The sequence below is a fragment of the Telmatherina bonti genome (genome assembly GCF_933228915.1).
Source record: "Telmatherina bonti genome assembly, chromosome: 3".
NCBI lineage: Eukaryota > Metazoa > Chordata > Actinopteri > Atheriniformes > Telmatherinidae > Telmatherina > Telmatherina bonti.
In genome coordinates this window covers 31,319,529-31,335,360 of record NC_136621.1, presented here as the reverse complement: position 1 = coordinate 31,335,360, position 15,832 = coordinate 31,319,529, and the positions used below count along the sequence as shown (strand labels likewise).

The 15,832-nt window shown below is 37.2% G+C and overlaps 1 protein-coding gene across 1 annotated transcript; it reads left to right on the top strand.

The window, feature by feature from the left end:
• The first annotated feature begins 145 nt into the window (after positions 1–145).
• Positions 146–14,181, top strand: LOC306774702 (tetraspanin-5). The gene is made up of 10 exons (XM_079264852.1): positions 146–512; positions 2,081–2,131; positions 4,410–4,556; positions 4,650–4,820; positions 4,914–5,039; positions 9,033–9,080; positions 9,697–9,813; positions 9,897–9,958; positions 12,353–12,405; positions 12,525–14,181. Exons 1-9 carry the CDS (start codon positions 429–431, stop codon positions 12,363–12,365), a joined length of 819 nt encoding a protein of 272 aa, XP_079120978.1. The 5' UTR covers positions 146–428; the 3' UTR covers positions 12,366–12,405; positions 12,525–14,181.
• Positions 14,182–15,832: the final 1,651 nt, after the last annotated feature.

The following is a 15,832-nucleotide window of genomic DNA, read 5'->3' as shown; positions in this document are numbered from 1 at the left end:
GAGGACAAAGAGGAAGTCCCGCCTCCTTCAACCACTGATCATCCTCATTGGCTCCGAGAATCGTCGCTCAAACAACAGCCATGTCCACGATGATGTAGGCTGCGGGTCAGATGGAAAACCATCGCTTCTAATCTGGTTACCTCCGTGGATTTATCTCACCGCTTCACGTTTGTGGATCCCGGTCGAGTAAAGCTGCTGTGTGTGGACAGAGTTAACTGACTTAACGCTCATCTGCGGCTGAATCAGCACCTTTTGTCAGGATGATGCTCATAATAAGACCATAAAGAAGAAGAAGGAGAAAAAAAAATAGGAAAACAACGGCGCGTTTATCGAGCCATGGAAAATCATTAAAGGGTGGTTCCACCCGCAGGTTGTCAAACATCCCGGATCCGTGAATGTGATTCCTTCCAACGTCGTGTGGGAACAAGATGATGTCAGGGAAGCATTTCAAGGCTCATGAAGTGAGCTGCTGCATCAAGTATTTCATCTTCGGGTTCAACATCATATTTTGGGTAAGTCCCTCTGTTTGTGACTTCGGGCCTTCGTTTAAACACTCTGACACGACGGGCTTTCTGTATTTTTTGCGGCGTTTTGTGTCTCCACTGAACACAAAAGGTGGTTTCATCTCCGCAGTCTGCTCGCTTTGCACTTGCCCCATCTGTCAGCCAGCAGCACGCGGAGGCTTTTGTTGTCCTGCACCCACATGATGATGATGATGATGATGTTTATGCAGGGAGACTGCACTCAGAGTTGTCATCATCTTTAATCACCCCAGGAAACCACTGTGTGAGAAAAATAAACACCTCCTCTAATGTCTGAGACCCACAACACAAGGCTGTGGGCCTGTCCTAAACCCCAGTTTTATTATTATTATTATTATTATTATTATTATTATTATTATTATTATGTCTCATTTCATCATGTGATGTATGGAAGTATATATTATTGAAAGAAATGGTTAAAAAAAAATGATTAAAAATCAGCTTGATATGTGTCGGATTAATCAGTGATGAAAATTAAAAATGGCTTTTCTTTTGCCCAAGATTATTTGGCTAAACCACGATACCCTAATGTGCAACACCAAAGATAAAATGCTAATCTTATCTAAAAGGTTTCTGGGAGTATTATAATTTTCTGTCTCAGCCATTCACAATTTCTGTCACTGGCCCTTTTCCCCTTTTTGTTCATTGTTATGAGGTTAGAAAAACAAAAGGTGAGGTGTGTTATAAAATTCAGCACTGTGTCAGCAGCCCTTTGTAGACATTATAAAGTGGGAAGACAGTCATTCAGCCATTGACATACCTTGTAAACTAGGGCTGTACGAAAATATTGATATATCAAAATACGCAATATTTTGTGTGACAATAGTCGATATTCAAAAGCATTATATTGATTTTAACAAACATCTTTACTGATGATGCAGATTTTCATTTCTTTATTCATCTTATACATAAAGATCAGTGTTTTTATTTATTCTGCAGTGAAATGTATATCCTCTGTTCTTATTCAGTAAGTGGACGTCAAGCATGCAACAGCGTTCAGTGTTTATTACTGGTAAAGAAAAATTGCAATACATCGTCTTGCTTATACTATCCTGATATATCGCTATATTGGTTGATATAGCGATAAATATTTTGCTGCCAGATTCTTGCCAATACACACCCATACCCTAAACTTTAACTATTTAATATATAATTAATAATTAATAGGACAACTATCCTTCCTTTCCATCCAGCTCAGTGACATATAATGCTAAAGTACAATGCTAATGCTAATGAAAAAAATAATATATTTGTAACACATAACCAATGTCATCAGTGCAAAAATTATTGCTTTCAAATCATTAAATTTCCATTTTGTAAGTAAAATTTGTAGAGTCATATAGTCATAATGCTTTCAGTTTAAAGAGGCTTGCTAATGTGGGAGTCTCCTGCTGATTCTGCAGGCTGACAAGAGAAATATTTAGATGTGGAGCACTGCCAGGAAAATCTCTGTGTGGTTTCTCCATGTGCTTCTGTGTGATGACTACATGTTGCAGTCACAGCAGAATAACCCTGCTCTCTTGTCTCCCGTCTGTCAGTTCCTCGGAGTGGCGTTTCTTGCCATCGGGCTGTGGGCATGGAGTGAAAAGGTGGGTGCCAAGAAGCCAATCAGTGCAATTAGAAATTCAATTAAATGATAGCATTAAATTCTTGCACGCTGACATCTGCAAATAATCAGGAGATCATTTACGTTCATTTCTTATTTTCACTCCCTCTGTGTGTATGGAATGCCAAAGTGGCTTTACTGAATCAGAAAGGAATGTCATGTTTTCCTGTGGGGCGCCCTCAGGAACAATGGGCTCTGAGTGGATGTGATGCATTTCACAGATTCATTCATTGTTCTCGTCTCTTTGCAGAGGGACAGAGACATGATTCCTACTAAGATTGTTGTGACACTGTTGCAGAACATTTGAGAAGATTTTGCTCTTCATTGTTGCTTCAACCATGGAATATTTCATCCTGTCATGCTACATGTTATTTTGAGGATCATTGATTGTTTCATTTGTTGCCAGGTGATGAGCATCTCCCTATGGTTATTTGAAATGTTTTATTAAATTGTGTAAGCATCTTTTTTACCCATCTGACTAAAAATCTTTAGTCAGATGGGTAAAATTTTTACATCTGACTAAAAAAAAAAAAAAAAAAAAAGACATAATTTAAAAAAAAAAAAATTCTGAAGTCTTTCTTTCACCTTTTAAGTAAAATATTTGCATACGTATGTATTGTCAGATATCTGAATCACTGTAGCGCAAAACTATCCATCAGAAATGTACCAGTTCACGTTCACACTGCTGCTGTTTGGCCCGCTTTAAATGGACCGTGGTCCATTTCCAGGGATTGTACAATTAGTTTGCTGCAGTATGAACACCAGAAGAAACAAACTCTGGTCTGCTTAAAAGGCTGGAGTTGCAGATGGACTATCCAGTGACCAAATAAAAAGTGATGTTGCCAACTGCAACAAAGCATCAAGAAGAATGAGTTGATGCGGATTATTATTTGGAGGTAGGAGGAAAAACAAAGCCAATGCAATTGTTTCAGAAAATGAATGTTTTGCACACCGCAGTGAAATTAGGAACCCCAAGAGTCCGACACAAGCCCAATTTTTTCCCAGACACAATCCAATAGATATCTCCTATTGAAGTTTGACCTAACCCATGTATATATAACCTACGACTTGACCCAAATAATAACACATTAAGTAATTGTAAATACACCCCCATCTCTCTATTAAATTATCTTTCTGTATGTGTTCTTATATTTAACGTAATTAATGTTCATTTACAATAAAAAAAGGAGAGGACAACAACACATTGAATGCATTTAAAGGTTTATTTTAAGCAGAACTTGCATAATAATATCTAATATGATTTAACTTTTAACTTGCATAATCCTAACCCTAAACCAAATATCATCCACCATCCCAGCTGTGTTCTCTGATTCTGAATCACAGAATGAACAGCAGAAAAATATCTCACTGGCTGCAAAATAAGACAAAAGGTTTGGAAATACTCCATCAGGGCTTCACAGTAAATGCGACCCCTGCGCCTGTACATCTGTCATGTCCACAAAAGTAAAAAAATAAAACAATTATAAAGAAATATAATTTAATTACCCACCTGCACTGAATAAATATCCGCCTGCATGATATTTAAATAGTAATTTTTACCTGCAAAACTGTTTCTGCAGGAGTAGCGAACAGTTCTTTCAACTATGTGAGCTTGCCCAGGCGGTTGGGTCCGCTTGAGTTTTGAACACAAACCAAACCAAACCAAAGGAAAGTGTGAAATCTTTCAGAAATCCAGGTCAGACCGAGTCCCCCAGACTATCCTGGTGTGAACGCCTCCTCACATTCTATACAAAAGAGTTTTGAGCAAAATTTACCATATTTTGAAACATTTTGTCCAGCTCTGTCTTGTAAGCACCAAATTCACCTATCAGCACCCGTAGACACAATCAGGCATCTGTTTTACCATTTTTCATTCTTAAGCTAAGCTAACCAAATATATCTACTGCGCAGAGAGCATACCTCCTAAATCTGCTACAATTTGATTAGGTAGCTGTGTAGCATGTTGACTCACTCCAATGAGCTAGGTTAGCTACCAGTAATTACAATGGGTCACGTTACTTGAGGAAATAAACTTACTTGACATTCATTTTTTTAAATCAATGATGTGTTTTCTGCCTGAGTAATATTTTTATGAATGTTGATGAAGATCTTTTTTTACATCATAGTGTACCTTTAAAACAACGCAATAATTAGAATTGTGTACGCCAATATTATGCGACATAAAAGTATCCCAATATTTCAGAACAGTTAATAAGATTTCATATGACTTCTCTTTTGATACCTTGTAACACTTCTTCCAGGGTGTTCTCTCCAACATCTCGTCCATTACTGACCTGGGGGGCTTTGACCCTGTGTGGCTTTTCCTCGTGGTGGGAGGAGTGATGTTCATCCTTGGCTTTGCAGGCTGCATCGGGGCGCTGAGAGAGAACTCTTTCCTCCTCAAGTTTGTACGTTCCCTCTCAAAATATTTCATTTCTTTGGTCTTTTTGTTTTTTTTTGTTTGTTGAATTCGTAGAGTTGTGAATGTTTTTGTGTTTCAGTTCTCTGTTTTCCTGGGGATCATCTTCTTTCTGGAGTTGACTGCAGGAGTCCTGGCATTTGTCTTTAAAGACTGGATCAAGGACCAGCTCAACTTCTTTATTAACAACAACATTCGGGCTTATAGGGATGACATTGATCTACAGAACCTGATAGACTTCACTCAGGAATACGTGAGCATTGCATTTTTTGTCCATCCACTGTACTAATTCCATTTAGATTAAGGCTTGACCTGCTGGTTTCTTTGCATTTATTTAACTTTGCAGTGGGAGTGCTGTGGAGCTTTTGGAGCTGATGACTGGAATCTGAATATATATTTCAACTGCACTGATTCAAACCCAAGTCGTGAGAAATGCGGAGTGCCCTTTTCCTGCTGCACCAAAGATCCAGCCGTATGTTCTCTTATTTCAAACAGTTCACTGCTATTTATGACGAAGCATAACAAGCCAGTGGGTGTAATTTGCTGTTTTTTCTCTCTGAGAATTCAAAACTAGCGAAGATCACGTTGAAGCCTTCAGTCTGCTGTTAGTTGAACATGACTCTGCGATATCCTTCCTGGTGACAGATAGCTTTGTTATCTGTGTCCTCCAGAAGGCGATGTCGACTGTCATGGCCGGCTTCCAACAGGACGCTCAGGACACAGTGTTTAGTCCTCTCAGACTCTGCCAGCGCAGCAGAGTCTGGAAATGAATGGGGGGAGACCTTGAGCAAGTAGTTCTTTTTGGCAGAAAAGCCCTCTTACCGCTGCTCGCTATGCACAGCAGGGTCAGTGTTCAGCTTTCAGCAAAACAGTCTTGCTTCTTTGTAATGGAAGGTGTCCAGGGGCGTTTATTTGCTGATCTGAGAACATATTCCACCAAGGTCATCCTCTAAGGAAAGCACAGATATGAAATGTATAAAGATAGAAAATGTCATTTCATCATTTTCTTAACCACTTGTCCAGTTAGGGGCCCCGGGGAAGCTGTAGCCTATCCCAGCAATCATTGGGCAGGGTACACCCTGGACAGGTTGCCAGGCCACTGCAGGGCCAACACAGGAAGACAAACAACCATTCACGCTCACTGCTAGGGACAATTTAGAGTAACTAATTAATGTAAAATGCATGATGAGTACCCTGAGAAAACCACCATGCTGCCCATTAAATGGTTGCTGCATAACAGGAATTCCAGAGACTTCACTTTCACAAATAGCTGGATTACAAACTCTACTAAAGGCTAAACAATTAGAAAGATAGGAGCTTTTTTTTTTTTGTTTTGTTTTGTTTTTAGAGTAGTTTTATCATGAACAGATGTTGAAAATACAAAAACCAACAAACTACATTAGTCTCAATGTGCTTTCTGACTTCCCTGACATGTCACATCTAAAAAATTTTTTAAAAACTACGATACTGATCAAAAGTTTTGAGACAGTCATCAAATGTAATGTGTAAATAGATATGGGTCTTAAATATGTCTGTTTTTCAAACATTTCTGTTAATTTCCTCAGAACAATGTATGTAAATGAAATATCAGTGGAAATACAAATCGCATTTCTTTGCCTTTTCTTTAGTCCTTTTGGAACAATAACAATAGGAGTGCCTCCGACTAAGAACTTTGTTAACTGAATCCGATTGGTCAGATCTTGCCTTCCATCGACAAATAATCAAATTATGTTGTTTTTTCCCTTATTGATTCATAATCGTATTTGCATGTATTTCTGCTCCAAAGGAAAGAGCTAAAACACCCCTTAAGACAAAATATATTCTTTACTTGGCATAGGATAACAACAATGGGACAGTCTACATCAGTTGTTTTTTATTCTGTAACTCTTTAGGCTGACCATAGCACAATACAGGTACATCTCAGAAAATTTGAATATTATGAAAAAGTTCAATATCTTTTCTCACTCATTTCAGAATGTGAAACCTATATATTTTATACATTCATTACACATAGAGTGAAACATTTCAAATATTCAATCCTTGAAATTTTGATAATTGTGGCTTACAGATAATGAAAACCCAAAATGCAGTGTCTCAGAAATGTAGAATATTGTGAAAAACTTCAATCTTAGAAAGTCATGGTGTCACACCCTAATCAACACTCAAAATCCCTGCAAAGGTATCCTAAACCTTTAAATGGTCTCTCAGTCTGGGTCAGATGGCAACACAATCATGGGGAAGACTGCTGACTTGACAGATGTCCAGAAGACGATCATTGACCCTCCACACAAGGAGGGAAAGCCATAAAAGTCATTTCTAAAGAAGCTGCTTGTTCACAGAGTGCTGGATCCAAACATATCAATGGAAAGTTGAGTGGAAGGAAAAGGTGCAGCAGCAAAACACATATTGGCCAGAAGAAGAAGAACAAAGGCCATGATTGGCCAACAAGCTCACCTGATCTGAACCCCATAAAGAATCTGTGGAGTATTCCAAAGAGGAAGATGAGAGACACCAGACCCAACTATGTAGATGACCTGAAGGCAGCTATCAAAGCAACCTGGGCTTCCATTACACCTGAGCAGTGCCACACACTGATCGCTTCCATTCATTGATGCAGTAATTCATGCAAAAGGAGACCCAACCAAGTACTGAGTGCATGGACACGAACATACTTTTGAGAAGCCTGACATTTTTGTTTAAAATAGCCTTTTTTTGATTGATCTTATGTAATATTCTAATTTTCTTAGACATGGCATTTTGGGTTTTTATTATCTATAAGCCACAATCATCAAAATTTCAATGTTTGAAATGTTTCACTCAATGAGTAATGAATCCATATAATACATAGGTTTCATTTTCTGAAATGAGTGACTCATTTAAAATGTAGAAGATCTTCATCTTATTTTAAAATAAAATGTGGGTTGGTATGAAACAATTCTTTTAGTGTTGCCACAGAGAAAAGAACTCCAAAGAAAAACATAAGTGAAGCAAGGTCACTGTCAGACATGAAATTAAGTGCAGATAATTTGGCTAGGCTATAACACAACAGCTGCAAAAGCAACAACTGGCTGAGACATGCCTTTGATTTTTATCGCTCAGTTAGCACAGGCTTAAACCTAATGTATTTCTAATTGTTTCTTGTTTGTTTTTTGGCCTAACAATATAAAGTTTGGAAAAAATTAAACTGGTGTAACAACATGCGTCCTCTCCACTGCACATGGAGTAAGTATAAAAAAATAATAAAGTAGAATTCCAGTACTGTCATTTTGCCTGAATGAATAATGTAATTACACAAAAACAAAAAGTAGGGTACAGTAATGAAATAAAAGTTATATCCAAGTTAATGGGAAAGTAAAAGTAAAAGTTAAAAAGTGCACAGCCTGTAATACTGTGCTGATGAGGCACAGGGGACAGTCTTCAAGTTCAGTTTATAATATCTCAAAATACAATTAGATCGGACCAAAAAGATAAAATAAAAAAACCCATCTTGCCATGTAGAAAGAGCCTTTTTTACTTTTTACCGTAATTGTTGCCATTCGACTCTTGAAGTTATGTGCTAGGAAAACCAACTTTTTCACTTGGATGGGAGAAGTGTGCTTCTCCCTTTGTTTACAAAAATAGATTCTATAGGATGGCATGGAGGTGGAGGAGATGCTGTGCATTCTTTGTGCAGCTCTGGACAAATTCTGGTATCTCTCCTCTGTTTTTTTTACCACCATTCAGAAAACCTCCATTGCATTTGGTGAAACCTTTTAAATAAGTCTTCATCTTAGTCTTTTTGTCCTCCTCTTCATCCTGCTTTATAGCCGCAAATACTCTAGCATGAATTATTTGAAGAACAAAGAAATACTATGTAAAGTAAGAGGTTTTAATATTCAACTGCACAATTGGCAGTTGAATCACAATCCTACAAGTCCAATTAACAATTCATTGGATGTTCGGGGTCATCCGAAACAATAGTAAATTGTGACTATCAGGCTTGTGTTACACAGCCAGCAATACGATTGTTTGATCAATTAAAAGTCCATTCACTAGCAAGGGCCACGGCACAACTGGGTAATCCAGGGGTGCCCAAGTTCGGTCCTGAAGATCTAACATCCTGCAACTTTTAGATGCAGCCCTTGTCCAACACACCTGAATCAAATAGCTGGATTCCTTCTTTAGCATGTCATCCAGCTCTGCAGAGGCCTGATCCACATGTGTTGGACAACTGTTGTATCTAAAAGTTGCAGGATGTTAGATCTCGAGGACCAAACTTTGGCACCCCTGGTTTTAGGTTTAGGTGATTTAAATGAGATTGGAGGTGGGAGGAGGTGAAGAAAGGTTGTCTGAGGTGGTGATGTGATGAGCCAGTAAAGGGAGACTCAGGATGGGGATGCTCTCTCGGTTCTTCAGACCAAATGCGGTTGGTGGATGTGATTTGCAAAAAGTTACTGTTCTAATTTAAACCTTACTCTCTTCACAGGAGGATGTTATTAACACGCAGTGTGGATATGACATTCGTGCAAAAACGGTGAGCTGTAAATGTACATTTATGTTTCTAAATTAGACCCAGAACCTCGTCTGTCAGGTAACCAGGGATCTAAAACACATTAAAGAGCATAAACTGTGAATTTATGTGGCATGTTTTGCTTCAGGCATGAATATTTGGCTCCATGAGGTCATCCTTAACTCCACCCTGGTCACAATATTCCTCTTTCAGTATGTTTCTTCACAGCAGCTGGCTCTCCATCAGTACTTTGGGCGGTGTGGTATTACTCATGCATCAGCAATGCAATACGAATTGAGCCCCCTCCCCCAATCATTAGCTTTGGCTGTATTCCACGGTAGCATAATGTAAGGAAAAGGCTCTGTTTGTTCTCTTAACTTTACATGAGATGTCCAGTGAAGCAGTTTTACTGAGAGAACAGAAAAACAGCGGTAAACTGGGTCAAATTAAAGAGATTTTTATTGTGCAAAAAAACTTTAAACTACAAGATAAAAAATAATTCATAGTGTTCCCATCAAAGATAACTAGCTGTCAGGAACTGCAAGCAAATACCGTTTCCACACTACAGCACTTTAAAGAAAAACTCATTTTATTTACATTTGGTTGTCAGCACTGATTTGACTTGTAAATGTTTCGTCAGGATGCTGAACAGAGGACCTTTATTTACATCAAAGGGTGTGTCCCACAGTTTGAGAAGTGGCTTCAAGACAACCTGACCGTGGTTGCAGGCATCTTTATTGGAATTGCATTGTTGCAGGTGTGTGAAACAGTTTGTCCTTACATCAAATCCCCTTCAGTGTTTAACCGTCTCTAACGTTTTTTGCTTGTTTGCTGTTTCAGATTTTTGGTATCTGTTTAGCACAGAATCTCGTGAGCGACATTGAAGCTGTGAGAGAGAGTTGGTATGTGACAAGAATTCATGCGTATAAGTTCAACTATTTTTCAGCCTGAGACTATCAGGGGAATGTTTGTGGATTTCCTTCAACATAATGCTTCAGCTGGTCACAAGCAAACATATCCAAAAGGAAAAAAGGGTCTCTTTCAAGATCATAAAGTACACTGCCATTACCAAATGGGGACACTACACAAAATTCACACTCGGAAGCACCTTTATCGCTGGCAGCAGCGAGATGACATTTTTGTCAGACAAAATGGTTCATGTCTGCTTTGCTAAAAAGAAATTGAATTATGTTCCTTTCATAGGTCCATGCCTTTTCTTCAGGTGCTGGGTAAAATTTTCTATAGTTCAAAGTCACATTTCAGTGAAGAGGATCCAAAAGTAGGACAGGGAATATAGTTTGCAGAAGCTGCTTTATTTTAGGCTTCAAAGACTTTTAATATGCATAAATGTGAAAAACATGCCCAACAATCTGAACTCAAAATTTATAAGGTCATGGCTGAAGACCAGTGAGATGTGAACCAAGGCACTGTTCCTACCTGCCATCTCCATGGCATTATCTGAAATGGAAAGCTGTACAAAATGTAACTGGAACAAAATAACATATGCCTGATCTCCATTAATACACATTCACTATTAGAACATGCATTATAGTGGTCAGTAAGATAGAGAAAAAAACTCCATCCATCCTTCTCCTACTGCTTATTACAGTGACCTGATTATATATTTCTGATCCTAGGGAACAATCTTTCTGTGAATACATTGAAGCTTCAATATGTAATGACAAAAGTTCTCCAACATCAAGTTCACAAATCAGCTCTTTTGATTCAAAAGTTTATATTGAAATCTAGGTGCTTTCTGAGATTTTTGCCTGATTTACAACCTCCTGTAATTTATCCTACATATTTATAGCTATTTGTGCGGTATATAAATTAAAGTAGCAATAACTAAATTATGCTAAATGTGGTTTAAAATTAATCATAGTGGTCACAGGAGTTTCTCATTCGCAGTTCTTGCAAAGCACTTTCATCTAAATATTGTCTTTAGAGTAAGATCAGTCAGCAGAAAAAATGCTCTGCATACAAAAATAACTGTTGATGCACTCAGCTAAAACAAAACAGTTTATTTGCAAATGGGAAATATAGAGGCTTCATCTTTAAATGGTACACATCCTAATGTCAAGTGTGTGGAAACACACTGAACTCTCCAAATGGGATCAAATCACATTAAATGCATGTTCCTGCCAGGTATAAGCAAAGTATCATGTTACAACCTGGAAAGGAAGTATTTTTTTAAAGAAGAAGCAGGGATCAAGTAAGTGACACTGCAGAGATGGAGTGAGATGGAAAACAGGATAGTTTAGAGTCCTGAAGAGGGGATTAGTCATGGAAAGAAACCCTGAGGACCTCTGGTGGGTGAAAAGTTTTACACACAGGAAAGGAAACACTACCCAGAACAAAACTGCAGCAGTCTTATGGTTTTATGGCAGTGGTGTCCAGTGTACGTCCTGGAGGGCCGCTGTCCTACAGTGTGTCCGTGTCCTACTGAAGAACACCTGACTCAGTTTGATGAGTCAACATGCTTGACAACAGACAGTTAAAGAGATCCATTTAATTCTAATCAGGTATGTTGGTTCAGGGAGAAAACCTGAACAAAACACAGCTGCTTCATTTTTTTTTCATTTTGGTGTCTATTAGTACAATACCAGAATTTACATTACAAGTACATTTACTTATTTTTGAGCATTTGCTGATACTGAGAACTGATATTAATATTAATAAATCCCATTTCTGTTCACTGCTAAGAAATGTGAACAAAAATCCCACATGTAATGACTTAGAGGTAAACTGTGTGATGTATGAAAGTGGTTTTTGGTTGATCCAGTTCACAGATGTGGAAAGGCATCTATATGCCCAAAATGAGCTTCTCTTGCAGAAATGATGTCAAATTCAAATGTTTAATATAATATGAGTCATTTTTTAATAAATTTATGTCTTAAAAAAAGCATGTATTAATACCATGCTTTAAAATCTCATTGCATGAACTTGTTGATTTCTGATACCCAATGCTGGTATTGGTGTCGGTGCATTCCTATAAGGAACTTTGCACTAAGACGGTGACTGGTTGGTGTTATACCATTTATTTTACATGTTGATCACATGTTTAAATCTAATCCTGCTGCTTTGATAGAGAATTACTGACAAGATTAATGCATGAAAGCGTCTCATGCACATTGCAAGTGGTTAAAGCTGAGCTAGAAACTAAACTTTGCCTTGCAGTACTCTGAACGAATCTGATTTTGTTCATGAATTTCATGCTACTTTTGGTTCTTTATCATTTTGTTTCATCATTTTGTTTTTGTTTCTGTTTTTATAATGTGCTCTCTGTTTGCTTGCAGCTTGTTTACCTAAGTCCTCCAGTAACTTTTCAAAGACAAGAAAGATGCATCAGGTGAGCACAAGCACATTTCATTAGTCTTTCCTGGATATAACCTATTTATTCTAATCTACCTTTTTTTTTTATACTAACATTTTTTCTTTCTTCGTTTTCTTTGTTGTTTTTCCCTCAAGACTTTGCAGTCTGAATGGCAGCAGCGGAAGCAAACATTAATCAGCTAAAGTGTCCAGTATGAAGAATCTACTTCAAATGTTAATAATAAATTAGGAATTTCTTTCAGAGTTATTTTACAGAATGTGCAACCTCTTAAATGTAGCATAGCTCTGATACAGTCCAACACAAACAAATAAGGTGGAATTTATCACGTACAAGTAGCTCTGATTCTAAAGACTGTAGAGGAAGTGAGAAAAGAAATGATTTGTAACACCAAAAATGAAGGAAAGAATTTATTTAGGTTTCCTCTGAAGAAGTAGTTAAAAAAGGATCTTAGCTTTATTAGCTTCACAACTGCAGTTTGGACGGCTGCATGGGAGGGTTGTGTACAAAGATAGAGGGGATTTCTGGAAATGCACTGCATGCCCATTGTCTACTGATAGGACAGCGGCTCACCTAAATGTATTTCATCTGGTATTTTAAAATACTTGTTTTAATAGTTTTTAAGTGAATTGGCTGGTAAGCACTTTGCTTCATGTTTAAGGGAATCTACTCAACGCTACAGAGAACGGAGTTTAGATTTAAGCCTAAGATGATTATGTCCTTACTGATGCATACATTTTGTGGGGCTGTAGCAATATATAATATCATGAAGAGATGTGATGGATGTAGTAGGCTTCATAAAGTTGCAATTTGAAATGATAAACCCGTGACAACATGTGTCTAAAAACACTGATGTGGCATGTAATCAAAATTCAACCTTAAGCACTTTAAATAGCATAGAGGAGGTATTAAGCTCACTGCAGATATTCATTTCGGATGTTTTAGTTCAGCAGAAACCACTGGAAGAGCCTTTTTCCTGTTTAAAAGAAAATAAAAAATGCTTCATTTTTGTCATGCTTTGTCCAAACAACAGCTTGACGGAAAACGTCTTTCAGGCTAGACTGAAAGTTGTACCACCTCTTGTACATTATGTCATGTCAGTATGTAAGTGTTGAATAGTTTTCTTTCATTTTATATTGTTGCCACGTTATAACAGTGGTTGAATTTGCCAATGATGATACAAATTTGTCCAATTTTCTACATTTTAAGCTATTAATTTTCACTGGGAAATGGAGATATAAGTGGTTTTTCAAGGGTCACAATTTTCTTTTTTTTTTTTTTTTTTAAACATCGTACTGGTTCCCTCTTTGTGGCACTTAACTGAGTGTATAATTGCTGCACAGCCTACGTACATGCAGTACTTGAAAGCAGAGCATGCAGGCTCTGTCACCAGCAGTTTTTTGGTTTAACACTGATACGAAAAAGAGTCATAAAACATTTAATTTTCAGTTAGCCATTGATGGAGTTTAAACCATTATTTTATTCAAAGGCAGGCTGAAATCATACAAAGTTTCATAGCAGCATGATCTTCACATACCAGGCAAGACTTCACTGAGCAGATTGTTTCTACTGTTATTTGAATTGTAACCAACAATGGTGTCAAATATCATTCTTCCAACAATACAAGCTTCATACGACTGTTTTGATCATATAATTTCTCACCACCTAGTGCCATATTTGTGGTTCCTATATGCTCCTGATTTTGACTATGCTTTTTTTTCCACCTGTGCTCCTTATTCTTGTAAATAACTGGATTGTGTTAAGATGTAAATATGCAGTATATCGAAATAAATGTGTTTCTTTGTGTATTTTGTTGTGGTTCGTGAGGTTTTGAAGTAAAGCTTTTCCTTTCAGATGATTGCTTCAGGTTTTACAACTTGCTGCAAAATGTGTCAATTATAATAATAATGCAAAAAGAATAAAAATGCAATATCCCAAATGAACAAGTATGCTTTAATAATCCTGTTATTAGTCAACATCTCCTATTTGTTTTCATCACTGATTAAACAAATATGATGATGTTTCTGTTATTGAAAAAGATTTCAGTGTAATGTGGCACTGCTGAGGAGTTAAGTCTTTTTAACTACAGAAAAAAAACTTCCTGCAACTTGTATTTGAAACAAATATTAATGTCAAGTGTAACCATCTGATGCATGAATTATTTAAAAATCAATGCCACATTTTTTCACTTGAAATATTTTACTTCTACAGATGTGTACAGAGGCGCTCTTCATTGTCTTTAATATTATTTGACTTTTTATGGAGCTTAATTGTTTGCTCTATTGTATAGAAATATTTATAAAATAATATATTGTCATATTTATATCCTCCTGACTACCAGGGAAAAAAAAAATGTGTTTCTACAAATGTCCACTACGGAGGACATTGTTTAAACTTTTAAATAATATGGTAAAATATAGTTATATTTATCTAAGAAATGATTTAATGTGTTTATAAGATATTCAATGAAAATATAACTACAAAATTTCAAGTAAAAATCAGAACAAAGAAAAGTATTATGCACCTTTGCTCTTCCCACAAAACATGCTTGTTGCAATGGAGACCATTTTTCTTAAAAGAGAGAAAGAAAGTTCACAAAGCCCCAACCCCACAAATGAGGTACCATTTAAAAGCACTAAATGTCCTCTTTAAAGACCAACAGGTATTAGTTCAGTCGCATTTAGGGAGATGAAAATATGTAGGTTTACAAAGGTCCTCCACAGAGGACAAATTGAACTACTGGTAGTCAGGAGGATATAATAGAAATATTCTAAAAAATATATATATAGTAGTATTATTTTCTTCTCTTGTTTATCACTGAGGTAAAGTTGGTAATTATATGTTTGTGTATAAATATAATTTATTTGTTTATTCTTCACTGAGTGGAAGTGTGTCGGTTGACTCTCCTATATCCACTGAGGTGGCAAAATTTAAAATACACCATCCTCACTTAGTAGAAAACAACCTTTAAATGGTCTCCACTGTTGTGAGCATGATGCATCAAAGGCGTTAATCTTGACATACTGGAGATTTATTCAAACTATAAATGATCCTTTGGTGGCTAATATAATGAAAGAGGGCACTTTACAGCATGCTAGCCAAAAAAAACCCCAAAACAAAACAGAAAAACGTACCTGTTTCCAAAGCTGTATATTTTAAGAAAACTTGTCATTTAGTCAATGAACATGCTCATTTTGTCCTGCCCCCCCCCCCCCCCCCCCCCCCCCCCCCCCCCGATTGTCAGTCAGAAGAATTCCTGGTCGCCAGCCCCTCTGCAGCCCTAGTTTACTTCATGTGGTGGTTGCTATAGCTTCCAGCATGCAAAACAGTTGCACTGCCTCATACACAGTGTAGTCAGCTTTGGTTCTGTGTAAAACACATTCACATTTTGCTGTGAAAAATAAACCACCAATCTTCTAAGAAGAAAAAGGACAAAGGCTTCACA